Source organism: Watersipora subatra, chromosome 7 (assembly GCF_963576615.1).
Source record: "Watersipora subatra chromosome 7, tzWatSuba1.1, whole genome shotgun sequence".
NCBI lineage: Eukaryota > Metazoa > Bryozoa > Gymnolaemata > Cheilostomatida > Watersiporidae > Watersipora > Watersipora subatra.
In genome coordinates, this window is record NC_088714.1 from 18266944 (window position 1) to 18290053 (window position 23110).

Genomic DNA, 23110 nt, shown 5'->3' on the forward strand with positions numbered 1-23110 from the left:
GTCGTAAGTCGATTGGGACGTAAGTCGATTCTGGATATTTTGTCGATTCTGATCTAACCTAAATGAATTTAGCTTATTAAACACATACTTGAAGGAAGTTTTAGTATGAATTTTAGTAAACTTCAAACTTTTAACTAAGATTGTATCATTTATTTGTTTGCAAATCCGTTTCTATCATAACGGATAACGCTGAACTCGTCTTGGCAAGAGACGCATATTTCTTAATAACGTATATAATCAGTGCACAAAGCGCCAAGTTTTAATTTTGAGAAAAATTATTTTTGATATTTTGTGGCAGAAAAAATTCGCTCCAACAAAAAAATGACGAAAAAGAGAGTAACGAAGAATAGCTTTTGCTACGTCTCACAGTGAGCTGCCTGACCTTCCCATGGACGTAGTCGTAAAGTCGGGTGGACCTATGCCGCGTAGGTCATAAGTCGACGACTACCTGTACTACTTTTGATGAAGTCAATTGACTCAGTTGCACATGAATTATCAGTATTATAAATTGTTGAAAAAACAGCACTACGTCATATAAACACAAGAAATAGTATTAAAAAATATGTTCTTTATTTTCCCTCTGAATAGAGTTTGTCACAACATTCACAAACATCATAACAACAGGAATATATTTATAAAAGCAGTTTAAGTTGTACAATTACATATACTAGTAGTCAGTGAGAAGCGTGAATTGGTTAATGAGTATAAATTATTTTACCAGCATCTAACTCAGAGACAGTGTAATCAATCTATTAAACTGCATTATATGCTGCTTTTTAAAACTTGGAAGTTAATATATGTTCATACTTTGATATTGTCTGTCATTGTAGAGTATGACTTGTTTTGCGGATTGTCAAGTCAAATGCAGCAAGAATAGGCTTTAAACTTTAAGTCTTCAAGAAACTTCTTTCTTTAACTATTGGTAACAACAAACATAAAGCTATGCAATAATTTTGTAGGGAATGTAAAGTGTTTGTTTCTTTTTAGATTCATAAAGGCGCTGCTAGGAGTATAATGGTAAATAATAGATAGGCACTCATATGGCTGGCTAAGGCTTCAACTCCGCTGCCATCAAATACTTCATCATCAGCTGCAATTAAAAACAATAATAGAAACATCGCTGGCAGCGGTAATATTAAAATAGTTTCAATTATAAATATTGTCTCCTTACTCAAAAGGAAAAAACATAACCAAAATTTAACAAAACAAAAAACTGAACCATTTCAGCTCTTCCAATACTGACTCACACAAGTGACCAGCAAATATACTAGTCAAAAGAGTACAAATTTAATTTAAATGAAAGTTTTTGAGTGGCAAAAGCGGCCATTAACTTTATAGTGGACATGAAGCAGAAAGTTTTGAAGATTTCAAAGATAGAAGAGTCTGATACATAATGTTTATAACAACCATGTTTCTCTTGGCCAATCGTAGCGATTCAGTGAGTAAACTACAGATGAGATGTAGTACAATGCCACATCACCATGGGTTCTAGTGTATGAGCCTTTAAATTCCAATTATTCATCATGATATGATGCCAAAAGATAAATGGAACAATTTTTTGTTAAGTTGATCTTTTTAGTGCATCATTGACAAATGGTTTATGCATTAAAGATGAACTTACACCAAATTTTATTGAATTTTATCAGAAAATATCGGTATTTTTCTGTTACTTGCGATTGTTGTTGATGTTTGAGGTGCTCTGACTGCCAGAATGTTTCAAGATTAAAATTGACAAAGCTTAATAACTGTGAAAATTTTCAGAAGAAAAGTATGTGCTAAATGATGTCACTAGTAATCGTTGCTATTAGTTGATATTAGATATTGCATTGAAATTGCAGCATTACATGTTTCTATGTTTCTATTACGTGTCTCTATATTATAATTGTTCTTTCGCTTGATCTTTGTGTTTTAATACCAATCAAGTTTTATCGATTTTAGCCTTGAAAAATCTTGGCCATCAGATCAGCTCAAACATCAAAAGTAATCGCAAATGATAGAAAATGCTGATACTTTTCTATACAATCTACTAAAGTTTTGTATAAGTTTATTTGTAACTCTGTATCAACTCTAAACATATCTTTTTAAGTTTAGTATAGCCGTACACTATCGCATTTACACTATATACCTTGAGGTACACAGTCTTCTATAGAAGTGAGAAAGTTTTCTTTTGTGTCGATCCATAAGCCTTCGTCGTTACACAAAACACTTATATACTCAGATGCAGTTTGTGTTCGAAACTTGTCGCCTTGTTGACAGGTAAAATTTCGACGCGATCCAACATCATTGCTTTCATCTGATGTTTCCAGTACTTTTTCCCCAACATGAATGGGCTCACATTTCTTTGCTAAAACAATGATACAAATTAGATTAAAAAAGTGAAGATTAAATAGATATGCTAATAATAATAACAGTAATTATAATGGTAATAATAGTGATAATAATAATAAAAATAGTAATAATAATAACAATAGTAATAATAATAACAATAGTAATAATAATAATAACAATAGTAATAATAATAGTAATAATAATAACAATAGTAATAATAATAACAATAGTAGTAATAATAGTAATAATAATAACAATAGTAATGAACATGTCTTTTGAGACTTTACAGAAGACGGCCATCTTAGGAACAGCTCACATTTTGAGGAAGGTCCTCTCTTAGTGGAGTTGAGGAAGATGTTGGATCCTTTGGCCTTTTATTAAGACCCGGACTCAACATGGACTACAACCAATCACCTACCACCACACGACTGTGAAGAAAAACTTTTACAACAATAGTAATAATAATAATAATAACAATAATAGCAACAATAGTAATAATAATAATAGTGATAATAATAACAATAGTAATAATAATAATAGTGATAATAATAACAATAGTAATAATAATAATAGTAACAATAGTAATAATAATAACAATAGTAATATTAATAATAATAGTATTAATTAGTGTTGTATTCTTATGGATATAAGTTTACTTTTCTCCATAAGGTGTGTTTGAATGGCATCATATCTTTAGCAACGCACATAATTATGGCAAGAATATTCAAAGAATAAGGGAATATAATAAATAGCAATCTAAGGCAGTAACTAGAGGCAGTAACTAGAGTATGTAATGTCAATACTCCAGTAGTAGTTTCCTTAGCACTCTGCAAAGACAACTAATGACCACCAACATTCACCCAACCCACTAATGTTTTGCTGTTTAACAAACATGTGGAGAGGTTACCTAGGAACTATTTCTAAATAGCTTCTTTAACCTTGCCATGCTTTATCCGTGCATCGTTGTGAATCAGTTTCAAACTGTAAAAATGAGGCATCTTGTGTAGAGGAGTTGTCTTCTTTGGAATAGTCAGTTTTACCAGAGAGGACAACTGATCATTTAACCCTTTAAACCCTGGCCGTCCTTGCCAATATGAGTCAATAACGCTGAGCAAGTTGTCCAAATATCCGAAGTTTTTTAACTAATTGAATTAAATATATTTAAATGTGCTCTTTATACAATGTTATTTAGTAAAACACTAGGAAAAAAGTCTGGCAGCACACAGCAAATGTCACCAAATAAAAAAAATTGTTTCACAGTTATTCAGGTTGAAAGCATAAAAATTCATATGATTTTAAAAGCTTGCAAAAATCTTTACAATAGCATCATTTTTATTGAGTACGCGTTCATTTTAGTTTTATGACTCAGAATAACCTGAAAAATTATAGTCAGTATCATATAGGTAGTTTTTCCTTTGCATCACAGTCATCCATGACCTACCAACAAATGAGTCATATCAATTTTTTCACATTACCATTCCAATAAAAATTGTTATTACAACAGAGGAAGTAGATAAAGACATTTGAAAATGGTTAAAAATTGAAGTGACATTTTTGGTCTGTTGCCCTGTGCATGAATTAAATGGATTGGTTTACGTCTTTACTCATAAACAGCATTTGTAAACAGAGCTATGTGAATGCCGTTATTCCGGTCATTATTAAGGTTTTTGACAAACCCTATGCAATGCCGGAACACCAGCCATTAGGGTTCAATGGTTCAAAGCAACATTGCTATCACTACTACAGTCTTGCATAACCATAAGAAGTAAACTGTTCTACATATATGTAATTATGTATGTATTCTGTGTATTCGTAAGTTCATTAGTAAATACTTAAATTTTATTTTCAGCAACATCAGAATGTTTACTAACGTTGACACCAGGCTAGTTCATCTGCTGTTCTGCTCCATGAACCATCTTTACGACAGAAAGCCTTTTTATGGCCACTCGATGAAAGCCTGTAGCCAAGCTCGCACTCTAAATAACCATATGTACCAGGAACAACATCTCCTTGAGCTTCTGTCAACGGCAGACTTGGGCAGGTGTTTGTCACAGCTTGCACAGAGTCTGTCAATGTATTAGATAATCACCATTTGCTGAAGAAAAGAGTTATTTTTTAGTTAGGCAACACCAAGAGTAAGCTGTAAAGCATCTTTCTTATGCTTTCTTTCAACCATGAGATTCACAGATATAAGAAACATGTTAAAATATGGTAAAATTTATCACAGCAGTCCAAATAGAGCCGATAGTTTTTATGAACTAACTAGATGAATGCTACCTACAACAGTTTGTAAGCTGTTTTTATTACCCGTGCAAAGCCGGGAATTCACCTAATGAGGTCGTGAGTCGTGAGTCCAGATGGTAATCGTTACGCATGAAACAACATCAGTATTATTTTCATCGTATTTAATGTATTTTATCGGTGTACTTTAATCGATATCATGAATATCTTCATTATTATTGATCACTATGCTCAGTTGAAGGTTTAGTCTAATGGGTAAGCTCAATGCCTCCCAAACTAGGGTTCCGAGACCAAATCCTCTGTGAACCGTGTTTTGTTAGTAAAACTACTACTGTAACTGGTCAGACATGCACTTATGTTTATATATATATATATATATATACATTGTATATATATATATATATATATACATATATATATATATATATATACATATATATATATATATATATATATATATATGTATATATATATATGTATATGTATATATATATATGTATATATATATAGAGAAGTTTTATTCATGTTATCTGTAGCTTGGTGAAGTTTATTTGCTATTTTCTATCTGGTTTAAAAACTTCAGTAAGAATCTTAACGCTTACTGCATGTGCTTTTTGCTTAAGATAATATTCTTAGAAAAATGGTAGAAAGCAGCTGTCCCAAACTTTTGATAAGTTTGTGTGACATTATGCAAGAATTATACAAAAGGAAGTCGCTCAGAAGTAATAAACAGCATGTTGCACTAAACATGCCTTACTAACCAGAAAATTGAGCATAGCTCTGTCTACCTTTATGTAAAGCCTATGATATCATCAATGAAGCATTTGAAAAGATATCAAAGTCATGATCAACCTTGATTTTCAAATTTCTTTTGTATAGCGTACTAGTAAGTTATTTAAAGGTTAAAGGTGTCAGCTTTGAGCACTAATACTTAAAGTGAATGAGCAAGTTATTAGTTACTAGCACCATGGAAGTGCAGTGTGCGTAAGAGATTGTCAGGTGTATTAACTAGCTGCGCAGTTATCCCTAAATATAGCAATGTGATGAATGGGGGCAGGTGGTAGAGTGTCAGTCTACCTAGATCAATGTCATGAGCTTGAATTCTGAACCCAAGTGAAACCAGCATCCAAGTATGGCTTCAGATGGACAGACAACTCTCATTATTGCAAATATTGCAAAGAAGCAGATCTAAAAGCTGGTAAATTAATCATTTGATCGTTATTACACATTAAAACTAACTTAAACTATTTGTTTTAATACAAACATATTTTTTGCAAGAGAACAACATAAAAAGAAAAAAAATCTAACTATAGCAACCTTTAGTACATCTTGAATCAAAACTTTTATTCACAAGGAGGCAAAGGTAGTCAATAGATGAAGTTACCTTCTCTTGTACATATAGCTTTTATGTAAAAGGTATTTTGCAAGGTTATTGTTGAACTAGAGGGCTGTATACACTCAGTTCTAAATAGAAATTTTCCTATTTGATATAAAATTATTCTGGGCTATTACTTCCCATTTACATATCCAAAGCATTTAATGGGGCAGAACCTGCACGTTTTATATAAACATATAATTGCTGCGGTTTTTAAATTAAACCATATTTTTTGTTCAGAACAAGTGAAACCCATCGAAAGTTAGCTGGTTATACTATGGCATTTATCTGAATTTGTCAGTTGGGAATGCAAACTCAGAAGCATTTGAGCATTCAAGTTTGTTAGATGCATCTTGCAGTTTCCGTGAGGCTTTGCAACTTTTCACTTTTATTTCCAGCAAGTAGAGTGTATCAAAACTAATTAATTAGAAAATTGTGCCTATATGAATACGTGGCGTGGCCTGAAAACATACGAAGCATTTTAAACAGTATTTATAAAAAGTTAACCTTAGGGAATCAACTCATTTACACGGCGATTCAAGCAAGGATAAAGATTCTTTAGAATATTGTCAGTCAATAAATATGGCATATGGCTCTTCTAGTGATATTGATCATATTATCCGACTCTTCTTTTCAGCCTAATAAGCAACATAAAGTCTCAAGAGGGCTGATCGAACATTCAAGAGAAAACAAAAGGAAGCTTCGTCGTTATTTTTCTGTTGTCGTCCCATTTAGCACTCGTTGCTCGTCTTTGAGAGTCATCTATAGCCATTTAGTGCAATTAACTGGTAATCAATAGCAAGCCCTTAGAGAAAACCTATTACTTGAACTGCTACTACATGTCTGGCAAAATGGAGATCTCAATCATACTACTCATTTCTCTAACTGGTTGTTTGTTGAAAATAACATCGAAGATCAAATATATTATTAGTGTTTAAAGATTTCATGCAATAAAAAAGTTTTGTTAAATTAAAATAGAAAGTCTAAAAAGGCTAAAAAAGAAGTGGACACTGTTGTGTTGGAGTCGAAAAATTTTACGGACCTTCAAATCCTTCGCAAACAACAGAGGCTTTCAATGAGCATTCTTTGTTTTTGACTTGCAGTTTGCTGTAGAGAAATACTCCGCAATTTCCATCACCTTCGGGGTATCCAACATACCTAAAATTTGAAGAATTTGTTCAAGACATATTGAGAGCAGGCCATTTAAACTAACCATGCAAGCAAAGCAAGTTTCTGTATTTGCTGTAGCTTATTGCATTACATGTAGGCATACAATCAGCTGTAATCAAACAGGGTAAATAGAAGAATCGAACTGTAGTCTGCTTAGGCAATATACCAAGCCTTGCTACAGGCTATTATAAACAGCCGGTCTGTATTTATATATGTATTTATAGTAATTAAATGTGCCTTGCTCACGATGCCAAATCTTAAAAGCCATCCATTGGAAATTAAGTGGTGTATGGAACATTGCTCTGACCCAGCAAGTATTCAACATATAACAACATTTGCCATTCTAACTTTCAAACTACGTATCATGAGAATGTAGTTCCTAGATTGTGCAATCTTTAAAACTATTATATAACTTTTAAGTAGTTTGCTTCAAGAGTTGTGGTATATAAGCAAACAATTTATATTTCATAACATTTCAATATTATTAAATTGTTAGTGCAGCAGATAGCCTAGTTAGCATTGGCTAACATCCTCAGGTCTTGTTCATTCCAGCCTAGCTGAGCTACTAGGTCTATGACAGAAAATAACAATGGCTCAAGCTGTGATAAAACCGGTAAAATTCAGGTTTACGTTTGTCGATAAGTTGAATTAGACAAACCTGAGAAGAGGCTATAAACTGTTGTTATTTGTACAATCTTACCAATAGTCTCCAGGTATCTCCTCGGTACCATTGGCAGTTGTCCATTGATCATTCGCATTCTTCATCATATCCACCCAGACTTGTTTCTTGTTTACTATGTCAGATGTTTGTCTGCAACACCAATTTTCATTATATAACAACCATAACCAAAAGCCTGCGTTGATAAGAAGCCTTGTGTAAAATTTGAAAGATGTTTTGAGCATTTTTAAAAATTCAGTCTTTTTTGTGTTTATATCACAGCTTTCCAAAATAAATGCTTTTGAAATAGTGGTGGTAGATTGTCAGAAGCAATAGTATGAGATAGTACGATTATTAGCAAATATTTAAATTTTGTTTTCAGCAACGTCTGAATGTTTACTAACGTTGACACCATGCTAGTTCATCTGCTGTTCTGCTCCATGAACCATCTTTACGACAGAAAGCCTTTTTATGCCACTCGATGAAAGCCTGTAGCCAAAGTTCTCGGAGCAAAAAATTCTGCTATCTTTAAACGTGCCCCATTTGTTTCCCTTCTGCCAGAGCAAACTATCTGAGAAGAACTAAAATTGTCATTTATCATGTAACAAAAAAAGGTAGATACAATAGTCCTTTGATTCAAAAGGCGATTTTCTTTACAGGTGCAGGTCACTACTTGTTTGCTCTCATAATTCAAAATACAGTTTTGGCCATTTAGCGAGTATTACAAAAATATAAAACTATACTTATTTCCAACTTCTAATATTTTAGTTGCTGTACTACTATATCATTGTCTTGTCATTCTTAATTTAATAATTAGTAGCTCAGATGGGCCTACTCACTATTAAATTAGATGGGCCTGCCAGCTGATGCATGTTGGGGCATTCCTTTTATTTACACCAACTATATACCGTAAAACCTTTATTTGAGCATCATGACTCTGTATTTTTAAACCTTTCCCTATAGTGGTATTCTATTAGAGGTGATGTTCAAATAGAGGGTGGCGTTATATTTTTCAAACCTTTCCTTATTAGTGGCATTCTCTTAGAAGAGACGTTCAAATAAAGGTTGTGCTTAAACTGAGGTTTCACCGTAATTGGCTTTCTGTTCAACTTTCTATTCAGTTCATTTTCTAAGTAGTGTGTTTCTACCATTCTTGCAAATAGTTTCCTTTTCTTTACTGGCTCGCTATATCTAGCTATCCTTTGGTTTATTTTTTCGATATCATTTGACAAATTGTTAATGCACACTAATGTTTTATTATCTGAGCACAATTCTTTGAGTTGCCCAAAGCCTGATTATGTTTAATCATTGTTTGACAAGCGTTGACAGAATATATAACTATATAACATATATAACATAAATATGCTTAAAATAGACATTACCACTCATGTACATAGAAAAGTTTAAACTTTTTTATATTTCTTTTTCAAATATTATTGTAATTTTATGGTAATATTTTGTTTAGAGTAGACACTCCTACAATGTAAATAATTCATTCCGAAAATTTACACCTTATAAAGTTTTTTCGTTGTTCGAACAGTAAAATTCATGTACATATATTTCTTAATCCATTCCAAAAGTTTCCGAATTCACTCCTTTGCTTCTTCAAAAAGGAAAAAACTAAACAGAACTTTTTAAGTTCTTGATTGTGCAGTAACTGCGGTATCATTGGTTTGTATCGGCAGCTTTTTTCTTTTTTCTAGTCACTTTTACTTGATTTAGGAGTCATGGTTACAGTAATCTTTCGTTAAGGGAGCCTCGTCAATGTTCATTCAAATCGGTTTACCACTTTTTCTCTCAACAGCCAGCAAGGTCTCTGGTAGGAAAAAATATAATATTTAAAATAACTGTCTAAAATAAAGAAAAACAAAAATATATGTTTACTGTTGCAAAAGAGGTATTTACCTGTATGTTTTTAGAAGCTAGGATTAAAGGTTATAATAAAATATTTATTTTAACAAGACTTCAATCTGTAAAAATAAAATTGGTTGATCGACACTCTTGCAGCTGCACCAATTGAGCCCCCTTAAGTATTTCGGTATTTCGGAATAACTATGCAACTACACATTGTCTTTTGTTTATTGGCTTACCTGATGATCTATCATGGCACACCAGACTGCAAAGGTACTAGCATATATAATAGAGATTCTCTTATACACTATGTTCACACCCAATAGCAGCAAAAGATAAAATCATACTTTTTAGGCTAACTGTGAGATTTTTGTTAGTCAAATCAAATTTGAGAACTTGTACCAACATGACATTTTACTTTATATGAGGTTTTTACGTAATGAAAAGCAAAACTTTACACATATTCTTTACGTTAACTATAGAGTTCATAGGATATGTACATCATAGGACGGCCTACTGTACTTATGTTGTTATGCTATTTTAGTCCAAATGGCCAGATTTGCCGATAGCAGTATTAGCTCGTAAAATACAGCTCAGACCAAATCAAACCTTGGTAAAGATAAACTTGAACAAAATTTTAGTAGATCTTATCAAACATTACTGGTATTTTTCTATCATTTGTGATTTTTTTTTATGTTTGAGTTGACCTTATTGCTAAGGTACTTCAAGATTAAAGTCAATAAAACTTGATCACGATTAAAATGATCAGATCAATCAAAAGTGTGATTATGATGTCTATAGTTGCAAAGAGACTAATAGAATGGAGACGCGTAATGCTGCAATTGGAACGTGATAGTAACTGATATCAACTGAACTATAGCTGATATCAACGATAGCAATGAGAACAACTAGTAACGTCATTCCACATGTATTTTCATTCTGAGCATTTTAATCCCGATTAATTTTTTCCGATTTTAACCTTGAAACATCCTGACAATCAGATCACCTCAAACATCAAAAACAATTGCAAATGATAGAAAAATACGGTTAATTTTGTAATAAAATCTATTAAAGTTTATCATTAATTAATCAGGATCTACGAGCTATCACCATCCCACCTTAGTAATAGCCTTTGTTAGAAAAAAGAAAAACAAACATTGCATCTATGCAGACATAATGAGCCTGACATTGAAACTCGCAGGTGTCAACTTATTGTAGGAAATGCACTCAAATGAGAAATGGCATTGATTTTGACAATTGCCAAACCTCAAGGAATTTACAAGGGAGTTGAAATGATATTTGTTTATCCCTTTCATTACTGATGAACAATCCTCAACAGGCTATTGGAGTACGCTTGCAAGCCTTAGTGTTGTATTGTGGTTAGTAATATCAAATCAACTTCAATTAGTGGTCAGCGATGACAAGCTTCTTCTCTGGCAGCCGTATAATAGAGCCAATAGAAAAATCGTGTTTAAAAGAAATTTGCACGGTAGCTATGAATTAGGTGTAAAATATCAATGTACTTGTTAGAACGATCGGCACTTGAAACTCAATATAGGAATTATCATATTATTGTGCAGACGTCAGCTCGTTTGCGGTTTTAGAGATGTTCTACTTTCATTGGATTAGTCTCGTCTGCAATCTCATCAATCGATGAAATTTTATTAAATTATTTTAAAGTCTGCTAGAGAGATTGTAGGCTTATACAAATTCAAGTGCTCAACTTCTAACTGCGTCTTTGATATAAGAATTGAGTTACAAACCTCTGGTGAGACTGCAAGTGAATAGCTTGGATTATGACTTTGTCTACAATCGCTCATTAGCCCCAGTCCATACCTAGCCCACTTTGCCAGTCTGTTCTAACTATATCAAACTTACAATGTTAATTTCTTATTTACTAAATATTTAACTCAATATGGCGATCTAGAAATATACATTTTTAGTCAACTAGTCTTACCAGTAAATGTTCAAAAAGAAGCTAAGCAAATCTATTTATTGATTTAAGACAGGAACAATACAAAGCGATGTTGGTTCCTTTGGGTTGTTTTCACTACGAGCAGTAGTTTGTTCATGACATCCAATCCAAGAATGTTTACATAAAATCTTTGCTATTATTAGGTATAAAAACCAAAAGTCCCATTTTTAAAATAAACTTTTAAAAAATCTGTCATATGATTAAGCTACTCTAAATACTTAGTTTTAGACCACATGATACCCACACTTTATTGTTAAGTTGTCAGTAAGTAGATATTAATGAGGCTCAGATATTAAGAGAAGCACTGATCAGGTTGGAAATATGGGTACGAGTTTAATAAAATCTATCCCACAGATAGGCTAGTTATAGTAACAACAGGTTAAATTACTTTTACATATCATTACTCTGTACGACTAAATCAGTTCAACCAATGTATTAGAAAAAACTTATCAATAGACGTACATCGCTAGAATGTATTTGGTTGTTTATGTCTAGGCAGTATTTCTAGTATATATAATTTGAATCTGGGGTATGGCTAGGGTTGTGGTAATTATTTATATGTGTTACGCTATGCTGTTATTGTAGACAGTTATAATTGTATTTCTAGGTTTCCATACAGAGATAGCGTTTTGACACACCCTCTATGTGTCGCAGCAATGCCATCACGGAAGAAGCCGTGTCACTCTCATTCTCTTATGATTCCGTTTCGCTGTTTGGAAGCAAAACACCCGTGCGATGCGCCATCTTTGTGTCATGGAAACTATCTAAATGACCGACGGCGTCGCACTTGTGCGTGTGCATAAATTTTGCTTTCCTGTTGCTTCATAGTCAGAAATTAGTACACCGTGCGCAAACATCGCTATGCTATAGTGCCTATTATAGTGCCTATTATAATATAATAAATAACAATCTACGGCAGTACCCAGTATATGTGCTGCCAATACTCCAAGTTAGTTTCACTAGCATCATGGAATCATGATCTGCTTGTTAGCCTAGCATACCACTTCGGTACAGGCCCTCCGAGGTGTCGCTACACAATTGCTGCACAGAAACTTAGTACAGCCATAGCTCAACATACGAAAAACTCAAGATGCGAGCTGACTTTCTAGCAAGTTTCTTTCTTAAGATACAAGTAATCTTTGCGATACGAGAATATAAGCCGGCTCTCTATAGTCACTACACTATATGGCTAAGTATATGCTATAGACCACTTTCGAGAACAGCATCGCTTGATCTTTCTCCTCAAATTAATTGGAAAAAAGTCTTTAACAGGTTGGCTAAAAGTGATACTGAACATGAGGCAAACAAGAGATACTAAAAAGCATGATGACAAAATTAAAGTAAGTTTTGTAAAATATTAAAATTTAGCTTCAAGTGTATGTTTAGTAAGCTAAATTCATTTAAGTTAAATTTCAACAGATAGCATAAAAACTATGCTTTGTCTGTTTCAGATCGCCATTATCAACAACGTCTGTCTGTCTGTCAGTCTGTCTCAAAGGTAAAACTCTATTCAACAGTGTTCATAGTGATGTTACATTTCATTGCAGATCATACTATTTTATGGATATTTTCTTATTTTGTTAGTGTAGATACTCAGTGTATAACAATTAAAAACGCTTTTCTAATATCTTCTTCAGGTGGTTTTTTCCTAATATGGTTACGGATTAATTTTTAGCTAGTTATTTTATATAGGAAATAATGCCTTGAGATGCAAGTAAATTGACATACGAGCCCCAGAACACGTTAAGCTTGTTTTTTGAGGTGTGACTGTATACTATGTGATGAAAACTCTGTAAGTAAGCTGTAAGGGTTTGGGTTTGGTACACTAACAGAAGTTGGTTTTGGTGGTGGGCGTGGTAAAAGGCTGTGCTAGTAAAAGATGACTTGAACACAGATGGTTGACCTCTAGTGGGGGTCGTACTGGTAATCTATGATAGTAGACCTTGACCTTGATTGTTGACTTTCATTATAGATCAGTAGTCTTTACCATACCAGTCTAGTATAATAAGCTGAGCATATGATTTTGGTAGTGAGCTCTGGATAAGATGGTGATCAAAATAAATAGGTAATAATTTGAAAATGAAATCTGCATTAGAATAGCAAAGGTTATTAATTTTATTTTCTATAAATTTGTTTTGAAAGATAAAAAATACAATCATGATCTGCATATAATTTCACCAGAATAGATAATGATGGTGGGCAGTGCAGATTTTTCAATAAAGTTAGTTCTTTGGCTTTGTCATTGCAGCTTGTATTCCTTTTTAAATGTTTAATGGTTTGTTGCGGTTTGCTAGCTTGTAGTAGTTGATTTTTAGTTATTATATTAATGAAGCTGTATATACAATGTTCAAGTTTGAAAAAAAAACTATTAGCAGCAAAGTAAAGACATTAAAAATTATGATTACCTAAAATCATAGAATGACTATGATGTTTCAATATGTTGCATGTTATTCAACAGGCTATTAGGAAACAGTCTAAATAAAGACTTTTTTCATAATTTTACAATGCAAGCAATCATCTCTTTGCACCAAGAGTGAGTCATTTACTTTTGACATAAGTTTGTATAATTCCTTGCAAAACAGCCAATCAGAATGATGAACTCAGCTCTATTTTTCAAAATTAGTTCAAAAGAGTCAAAATAGACACTAAAATATTGGTCATATAGTAAAAGTGATAGTTGTTTAATATTTGATCATTAAAAATGGCTTTTTGTTGCTGGTACATTACCTGCAACAGCACGTTTTTAGCAAGCGCAGTAGCTAGTGATCTTTGTAGGCCAAATCGGCTTAAAATTTGTCTAGCTGTTCACACACGCACTTTATGTGCTACAGATTTGAAACCCCAAAAATAAATTAAACATTTTTAGATGTATTTTTTGCAAAAAAACAAGAATAGTGTTAAGATTTTGGCTTAAAATCCATCTTTGATAAAGCAAAATGAAATTTGTTAACAAGCATTTTGTGCAAAACAGAAGTTGTGATCTAGACTTGTATAAGGCTGCAGAGATTGCAGTACTTATCTTTATGTTCTATTTATAATAATAAAAAAGCTATACAAATAATCATCTGTCTAATCAGAGTGCATGTTATTGTTGGGCTAGTATCAAATTATACTAATCACACCGCAGCTCTTCTTTTATATATAGAAGGCATATTATGGTATTTTATGCCGAACAAAAAAATACCAAATGTAGTGTGCTTTACATACCAAATTACCAAAATTCCAAGCCCTTGAAGTATTTTTAAGTTCCCAACTGAAATGCTGAAGCAAAAAAAGTAATTTTTTGACTCAATTGCAAAGATATCAACAACCTACCTAACACTTGCTCAAAGCTAATATTTACACAAAAAAGACTCACAGAAAACATAAACAAAAAGTTTGACTTACATAAAGGTACCCAAAGCTGCAGTAGAAGTAAGTGTAGTTGGAGGAACAAGAGCTCCTTTCACCATTTGACAGGCTCTTTTGGCATCATTGAATGTAGCTTCTGTGTGAATGTAGTAGAAGCAACTGCCTGGCGCCAACTCATTTGGGTGCCAGCCCGCAGGACAAGATCCGCAAACTACGCTTATAACAATGGACACTACAAAATAAAATGTTCTGCCTATAGCTAACAGCCAAATGCAATTTCAACTTGCAAGTATTTTTTTTATTGGCATTATATAATTTATACACATTTGTGGCATGGGTGGTTCTAAAGCTAAACTGTATGTTAGTGGAACAAAAGTTTGAAAATTCTCTCTCATTGCGTTTAGTTTTGTCTATGATTTGTCTCAACTTCACAAAAGTACAAATCACAGCTTGTTAGAGATGAACATCCACAAAATTTCAGTAAATTTTATCCAAAAGTACCGGCATTTTTTATCATTTGTGACTGTTTTTAATGTTTAAGTTTATCTGACTACCAGAATGTTTTAAGATTAAAATCAATAAATCTTGATCTGGGTTAAAACGCTCCGATCAATTGAAAAAATGATTATGACGTTTATAGCTGCAAAGAGACTGACAGTATAGAGACACGGAATGCTGAAACTTCAAAGAAATAGCCGATATCAACTATAACAATGATATAACCTAGTGATGCCACTTTGTAAAAAAGTTATGTCCCTTAGTGACGCCACAAGAAAAAACGTTCAGAAGAAAAATACCTGAACGTTTTACCAGCATCAAGTTTAGTCGATTTTAATCTTGAAGCATTCTGGCAATCAGTTCACCTCAAACATCAAAAACAACCGCAAATGATTGAAAAACCCTCTACTTTCCGGTAAAATCTACTAACATCTTGTGTAACCTCAATCTAAAAGGTATATACAATGGAGTAGCCACAAGAGACTGTCTAGGCTGCTACTGCACTAAATAGTACTGTTCCATATTTGTGTAACTGTCAGTCGGGTGACAAACCGGTGTTTTCTAACACCAGTATGCTGCTCCAAGAATAGTACTTCATGATTACAAGATTTAACCACAAAGCTTCTTTAGTAAAAATAATTAAAATTTTAGTTTTTTCATTTTCAGTTTGAATGGGTGTCATTTAAACTTATCCATGAGTGATCAAAAATTCATCAATAATCTAGTCTGCATTTGCATAAATTATATCTTCGAGGTTTTATTACAAAAGGTACACAGGATGCTCTGTAAACCAAAATGTTAATTTCATGGCCTTCGCCTAAAGAATGCTCTTATCAATCTATCTGTCAGCATTAAGTGTCATTCTGCTGTCATTTAATGTAGTCATAGCAGATATCTACACAATATGTTGACTATGCATTTACCTGGGGAACAGAAAAGGAACTAGTTGATTACACAGTAGACGTGATATGCTCATATCAAGTAAACCTCATATTCTGTAAGTGCTGCATAATGTAAAAAGTTTAAGCAAAGTTTTTGCTCCGTATTATGTAAAAACTCCCATATAATGTGAAGCATCAAGTCAGCGCAATTTCTGAGATATGATTTGAATGACGAGAATTTCATAGTCTAAAATCATTATTTTCTTTCTTTCCGCGCATGGGCCGGAGAGAAAATGATGTATATCATTATCTTTATTATGTATACTAGTACCCTGTCAGTCTAGTGTGGGTCAATCCATAAGGGATCATCAGTTGTGCAGACAAAGTACAGAGAATAAGTCGAATAAGATTAGGCAATAAGCATATATTTTATGATTGCATATCGTAAAAACCCTATAATCTAGATGCTCTCATTTTCAGAGCAGATTTTTTACGCCATAGGGGCATCTACTGTACCGCTACAGGGGCATCTACTGTACCACTATAGGGGCATCTACTGTGCTTAGATCACTCTCATTCATTCTAATACAAACTCTTTTTTTTGCCTTGGAATATGGCTGCATTGTTTGTTACTATGTAAAAACTATTTAAAACTATGGCTACACAGAACACTAGGAAATAGTTGATGTATAAAATAGGCTACTTAGCTACATAGCTTCATTGCCACCTAGCTACATAGCTACATTGCCACCCAGCTGCAGAGCTACATTGTCACCCAGCTGTAGAGCTGCATAGCTGCATAGCTACATAGCTACATAGCTATATAGAATGGTTAACCTAGTAACACATACATTCACCTCACTATTTAAAGTGCTGCCAGTTACTGGGTTGGCTAAAAAGATATTTTGATGTTTGTTAAAGGGCATTGCGCTAAGGCTTCATTGGGTATATTGATCAATCAAGAACTCTGAGGGTTTTTGCAGCAATTGTGAAGTTTTATTTTGGCATCATATTTGCTCTGATTATATATCACTCACTTTTCTCATTTTAATTTTCCTGGAAATATGTCAAATATATTTGGAACTGACATGAATAGCCAAGAGTATACGAGTAATACTTAACCATTCTCATCAAACACAACTACCTGAGTTTAGTGATGATGCAATCAGAAACCTATAAAACGCTGCTGAGCATACAACCGCCTCATCAGTACTCACAGCAAAGTTAAACATCAGCCTAAGTAGCTATTCCTTCAGATCAACAAAACTTGATTGCTGTTAAAGGCTGGTTCACAGTATATCGCTGTTTGTCAGCGTTTTTCGATAGCATCGACAAAGCAATGCGGACACGACAGATAAGTTCACAGCTGTCAAACATTCCCGATATTTCGCCGAGCATCAACGACCGCCTTTCGAATGCGAACCACTTCGGCGTTAGTAATTCGCTGCCGCAGATGGCATGATTTATTCATTTCCGTTTATGATAGTCACTGCAGGACTAGTATTTGATTTGACCATGCAAAAACAAAGAGATTAGACTAAAAAGATAAATGAGAACACTACATCACGGAGTATTTCCTTATGCAAACGCAGATGGGTTTTTTATAGTGTGAACATTGTTATCATCTATGATCACCAAATTATTGTGACACCAACCCCGAAATATGGCGATGTAGTGTGAACCAGCTTTTACTGACTTTACATTCAGTTGATTTTTTAACAAATTGATTATTGACTACCAATTAGCGCTGTGTATGCCCATAGAATCTCTGGCGTAAACTGGTAAATTTGAAACGGAAAAATTTCTTGAAAGATTTGAGCATGGAGAAGTTACAATTATAACTTTGCTAGTATTGACCTATCCAAAAACAAGTGCTACTTGCCATAAATGCTTGCAAATCGTTGTAAGATTATGCTTGCGGTTAAATGCAGGTTTTGGCTGTTGTTGTTGGGCTCTCTTCAGCTCTGTATAAGTCCTTCGCCATGCGCGGCTTAGTTATGAGATACCAAAATGGAAAATATGTGCAAAATGACGTCACTAGTTGTTACCGTTGCTATAGTTGACATCTGCTATTGCATTCAAATTACAGCCTTACACGTCTTTATTCTGTCGGTCTCTTTGCAGCTATATATGTCATAATCACACTTTTGATTGATCTGAGCATTTCAACGGGATCAAGTTTTGTCACTTTTGATCTTTAATTAGATTACATCAAACATCAAAAACAATCACAAATGATAGAAAAATACTTTTAATACTTTCTGACAAAATCTACTAAAGTTTTGAGTAAGTTAATCTTTGATGCAATATCCTCATAGTATGGTAGACAGTATATAGTGCAATATATGTAGGCCTTGTTAATTAGTATTTTTTGTATATATAGACCCACATATATAGGCACATAGTATATATAGTACGCAGTTTATATATCAATGTATCTAGGCTTTATAAATGTAACTTCTTGTATACATAGACCTGTATACAGGCGTATTATTTAAACTGTACAATCGCTTAACCCAGACTATCCGCCCCTATTAGTATATTTTAACATCCATCTATAATGTATGCGAAAGAATTGCTAGAAATGTGAACACTTAGCAACGTCCTTTTAAAATTCTTTACCTATCCTTATTAAGGTCTTCACTGTAGTAATGATAGCTCTATAAGCACGGTTAAATGAATATTCTTTACCTATCCTTATTAAGGTCTTCACTGTAGTAATGATAGCTCTATAAGCACGGTTAAATGAATACCAAGGCACCTTACAAACAAAGACCAGGTTACTATCAGCGAATACATCAGCTGCTCTTCCATAAACACAACTATGCAGTGTCTATCACTTGTACTGAGAACAGATCAGTTCGCCTTTCATGTTTATGTTAGTCTCTCTGTTTTGTTTGTTATAGGAGGGACATTTGATTATGACATCTCACGGCTCTGGCAGCGAATGATTTAAAAAAGGAATGTAGAAGAAGCGCTATTAATTATAATTTATGGTCCTCCCCTCTGTCCATGACTACGAAGCAATTTGTCAAAGATTAAGTAAGACATCTGCAGAGGCATCGCACGCTTGTTTAAGAGCACCAATACACACACGATGCCTCTGCAATCTTGGGTAGACATGCGTTAGTTCAGTGGCACGAGAACCTCAAACACTGCACTGGAGACAGGACCAGTTGCGGAGTGTAATTAAGGTTGGATGTCAAGGTTCAAGTCACCATCAGGAGCCTTTTTGGGACTAGAGCCCCAACCTGACGCTTGCCTTAAGTTTAGTCTGGAGACATCATAAACCACAAGTTCATGGCTGCGCTGTGTGCACTCAAACATGACTAATATTAGTAGCAGTTGACCTTTTGGCAGCTCGACCATTTTAGTCAAATTTGTTCAGTGTTCAACTTAAAAGTGGTAGAAAAATGTGTATTTTATATCCTAGTTCTAATCTCTATATAATATCAATTTGCTGACAAAGAGCCTCAAACGAGGTGAAGAGAGCTGAGAACTCCATGCCTTCCTGTAGCTATAGTATTTATATTTATCCACTTTTCTAATTTTCTATTTTTACTTGTCTTCTCATTTCATTTGCGACTAAATTATAGTAATTATTAAAAACATATTCTGTAGCCTCCAGCATTCGACGTTCCATTCTGCTTCACACAATCTCTAAGCTCATGAGTGTTCTGAGGCCAAGAGTTGAAAAGGGTATAAGTTTGGATGTCTCTAGTTTCGCTCAGCCCTCTAGTTTTTTCGTATGATAGGAGTGTTTATTTGTATCTGCATATTTATCCGTCTGATCTGTTCAATGATGAACCCTCATTTCAACAAATCAGATACACATAGATTATTTCAATTACAAAAAACTTAGAAATACTAAGGTTGGAAGATATCGTTTAAAGTGGCCAGTGATAAAAAATATGTTTGGTAATCTTTTCTGTTTCAATTTTAAATACAAACAAGCTGAGAGATAGCTACTGCTATCTCTCAGCTTGTATGAAGGTTATTAATACGCTTGCTTCTTTTGTGGCTTTTCAAGGAAAAGTTTTTTAAGAAGAATGCCAACAGATTTCCTTTATACTTATTATAGCTTTGGTCACATTACCCAATTTAAAAGAAAATGTATTAAAAATACAGTTTTCATAGCATAAACTTTTGCTTAGCATCTAAACAAACATATTTGTCAGTTTGTAAAGCCCTTTTATGCCATTTCATATTATAATAACAATGATCATTTGAAGAGATATGATCACATATAGTAGTTGCAGCAGCTATCAAGTGATCGTGTTATGCTGATGTCACCAGAATCACTATTAAATGTTCAGAAAAACAGTGTAGATCTCGTTTTCGCTGTAGGATAGCTTTAACACCAACAGTAATAATTCTTACATCTGTACATTTCTTTTCTTTCAGTAGGTCTCTTCAGTCTGATAAGTTACAGCAAATTTGTTAAATGATTGTAAAACACATTTAACTCAAGCCTGTTAATAGTAATGAAATTAGAATTTTTATTACAGTGATCATTGCTAGACAGCTCCTATTAGGGAACACAATTCTACAGAAAACATAAAAAATCAACCTGTTATTATTTTTCCTAGTAAACACAGATAAGGATGCCTTTTCTCACTTCTTTATGGCACAGTCGGGACTTGGAGTTTGTTTGTACATGTAGGTGTTTATATCCTCGGCCCTAACTGCATGATTTTCAAATAATATACAATTATATATGTATTTTTTGTCGATTCTTCTATGAGTGAAACAGTATGATACCCCAATTAGGCAAGCAATTCATTAATACTCGGTATTCGAGCAGACCGAGTATGACAGCCATAAAAATGAAGACTGTTTTTCTTTATTGACATCTGTCTATAGGATTGTTAGCCTTTGTTTCTATGTTTCGCCACCTCTTCCTGGAAGATGGGGCTTGTACAGTTTAAATATGACAGTTTAAATAAGGAGACAATAAATAAAAGATAAATATGTAATCAGTTTATAGAATATTAGTTTGATGCAGAGTAAACTAGCAACTTCAGTCTTTAAAGCTTTAGCTTGAATTCCTTAGTAATGCGATAAGTTTTCAGGAAAAACTTTTGCTTGGATTAGTATGACATTGCTACAAGAATTAATTTGAGAGTCTACTACTCAGCTGTCAGTTTGAAACAAAAACTTATTTGTATTCCCTAATCATCATGCAAAACTTTACTTACCTATAAGTCCTAGATGAAGAATAAAAGCCATGATTTACTGAAGTGAGTCTGACAGCTCTTAGCCCTAGCTCGTGAGTGACTTGTTCGTGTCACTAATTATGCATTTACAAGTAGCTCCGCTATACCCACAAGCATAGATAATGCACTACCATATCAGATCATATGTGAGAATGCGCTAATGAAAGTTGCCCTAATGCCCATTGAAGATCGGCAATGCTCCGCATTTGTTGCATATGAAAGCGATATTATTGGTCAATTACAATCCTAACGGATAAGTATATAAAATCGTATAGAAGCCTATCATTGGCCTTTCATAATACAATACCCTGTCGTCATTAATCCATCATTACCTCGACTACATCACAACACAGGTACAATGCTATACACACAAAGCTATCATTGTTGCTGTAGCGCAGTATTGACAGCTGGGCAAATTGTCGATTTGTAAAAACGATATTCAATAAGACGTTCTATAGCAAGTGGTTTTCATAAGGGCCTCTGCACTCTTTGTCAAATGCAACCATGTCTTTATCCAGTCATCAAGAATGTATAAAACTCAGTCTTGAACGAGTCGAGTTGTTGAAAAAGTCAACAGCTTTCTTCTACATGCGTAGATTGCTGAGTAAATTACGATCATTCTGAAAACCTCAAATGCAGAGTACGTTTAGTACTGGTGTTCTTTCGCATTTTTAAGGAGTTGTTGTTCTTATTTCTAACTCCGTCATCATGTGTAGACTCAATATCTGTGGGACTTTCGTTCTTCTCAGCAGATTTGCTCTCCGATTTTCCTTCATCGCGCCCAGGCTTATGTGATCGAGTCTGCAATTATACCTCATAGAGCAATACTTGGCACAGATAACTCTTAGAACAAACCATTGTACAGATAACTCTTAGAGTAATCCATAGTACAGATAACTTTTAGAGTAATCCATAGTTCAGATAACTCTTTGAGTAATCTATAGTACAGATAACTCTAAGAGTAATTCATAGTACAGATAACACTTACAGTAATCCATAGTACAGATAACTCTTAGAGTAATCCATAGTTCAGATAACTCTTAGAGCAATCCATAGTACAGATAACACTTACAGTAATCCATAGTACAGATAGCTCTTAGAGCAATCCACAAAACAGACAACTCTTAGAGCAATTCGTAGTACAGATAACACTTACAGTAATCCATAGTACAGATAACACTTACAGTAATCCATAGTACAGATCACTCTTAGAGTAATCCATAGTTCAGATAACTCTTAGAGTAATCCATGGTACAGATAACTCTAAGAGCAATCTATGGTACAGATAGCTCTTAGAGCAATCCGCAGTACAGACAACTCTTAGAGCAATTCGTAGTACAGATAACACTTACAGTAATCCATAGTACAGATAACTCTTAGAGCAATCCATTGTACAGATAACACTTACAGTAATCCATAGTACAGATAACTCTTAGAGCAATCTATGGTACAGATACCTCTTAGAGTAATCCATAGTTCAGATAACTCATAAAGCAAATGAGCTTGAAAAACTTGCAAAGCTGAGGCATATAGGTGATGTCATTATAATAGTCGTGGTAGATCACG

General features: G+C 33.8%; 1 protein-coding gene across 1 annotated transcript; it reads right to left on the reverse strand.

Annotated features, from left to right (window-relative positions):
• Nucleotides 1-548: 548 nt before the first annotated feature.
• On the reverse strand, nucleotides 549-21640 carry LOC137400221 (uncharacterized). Its single transcript, XM_068086551.1, has 7 exons — nucleotides 21527-21640; nucleotides 14986-15181; nucleotides 7815-7925; nucleotides 6987-7102; nucleotides 4200-4394; nucleotides 2126-2344; nucleotides 549-1090 (listed from the first exon to the last, which is right to left on the reverse strand). The coding sequence occupies exons 1-7, from the start codon at nucleotides 21555-21557 to the stop codon at nucleotides 990-992; spliced, it is 969 nt and encodes a 322-aa protein (XP_067942652.1). The 5' UTR covers nucleotides 21558-21640; the 3' UTR covers nucleotides 549-989.
• Between the last annotated feature and the right edge of the window lie 1470 nt (nucleotides 21641-23110).

Excerpts from the sequence above, each read along its gene's own strand:
- LOC137400221 (XM_068086551.1), bottom strand. The coding sequence starts at position 21,557 with ATGGCTTTTATTCTTCATCTAGGACTTATAG. Across the intron at positions 7,926-14,985 it reads GCAGCTTTGGGTACCTTTAT|ACAAACATCTGACATAGTAA; the intron begins GTAAGTCAAACT and ends TTGGTGTTGCAG. Across the intron at positions 2,345-4,199 it reads TGAACTAGCCTGGTGTCAAC|CAAAGAAATGTGAGCCCATT; the intron begins GTTAGTAAACAT and ends TCATTGTTTTAG.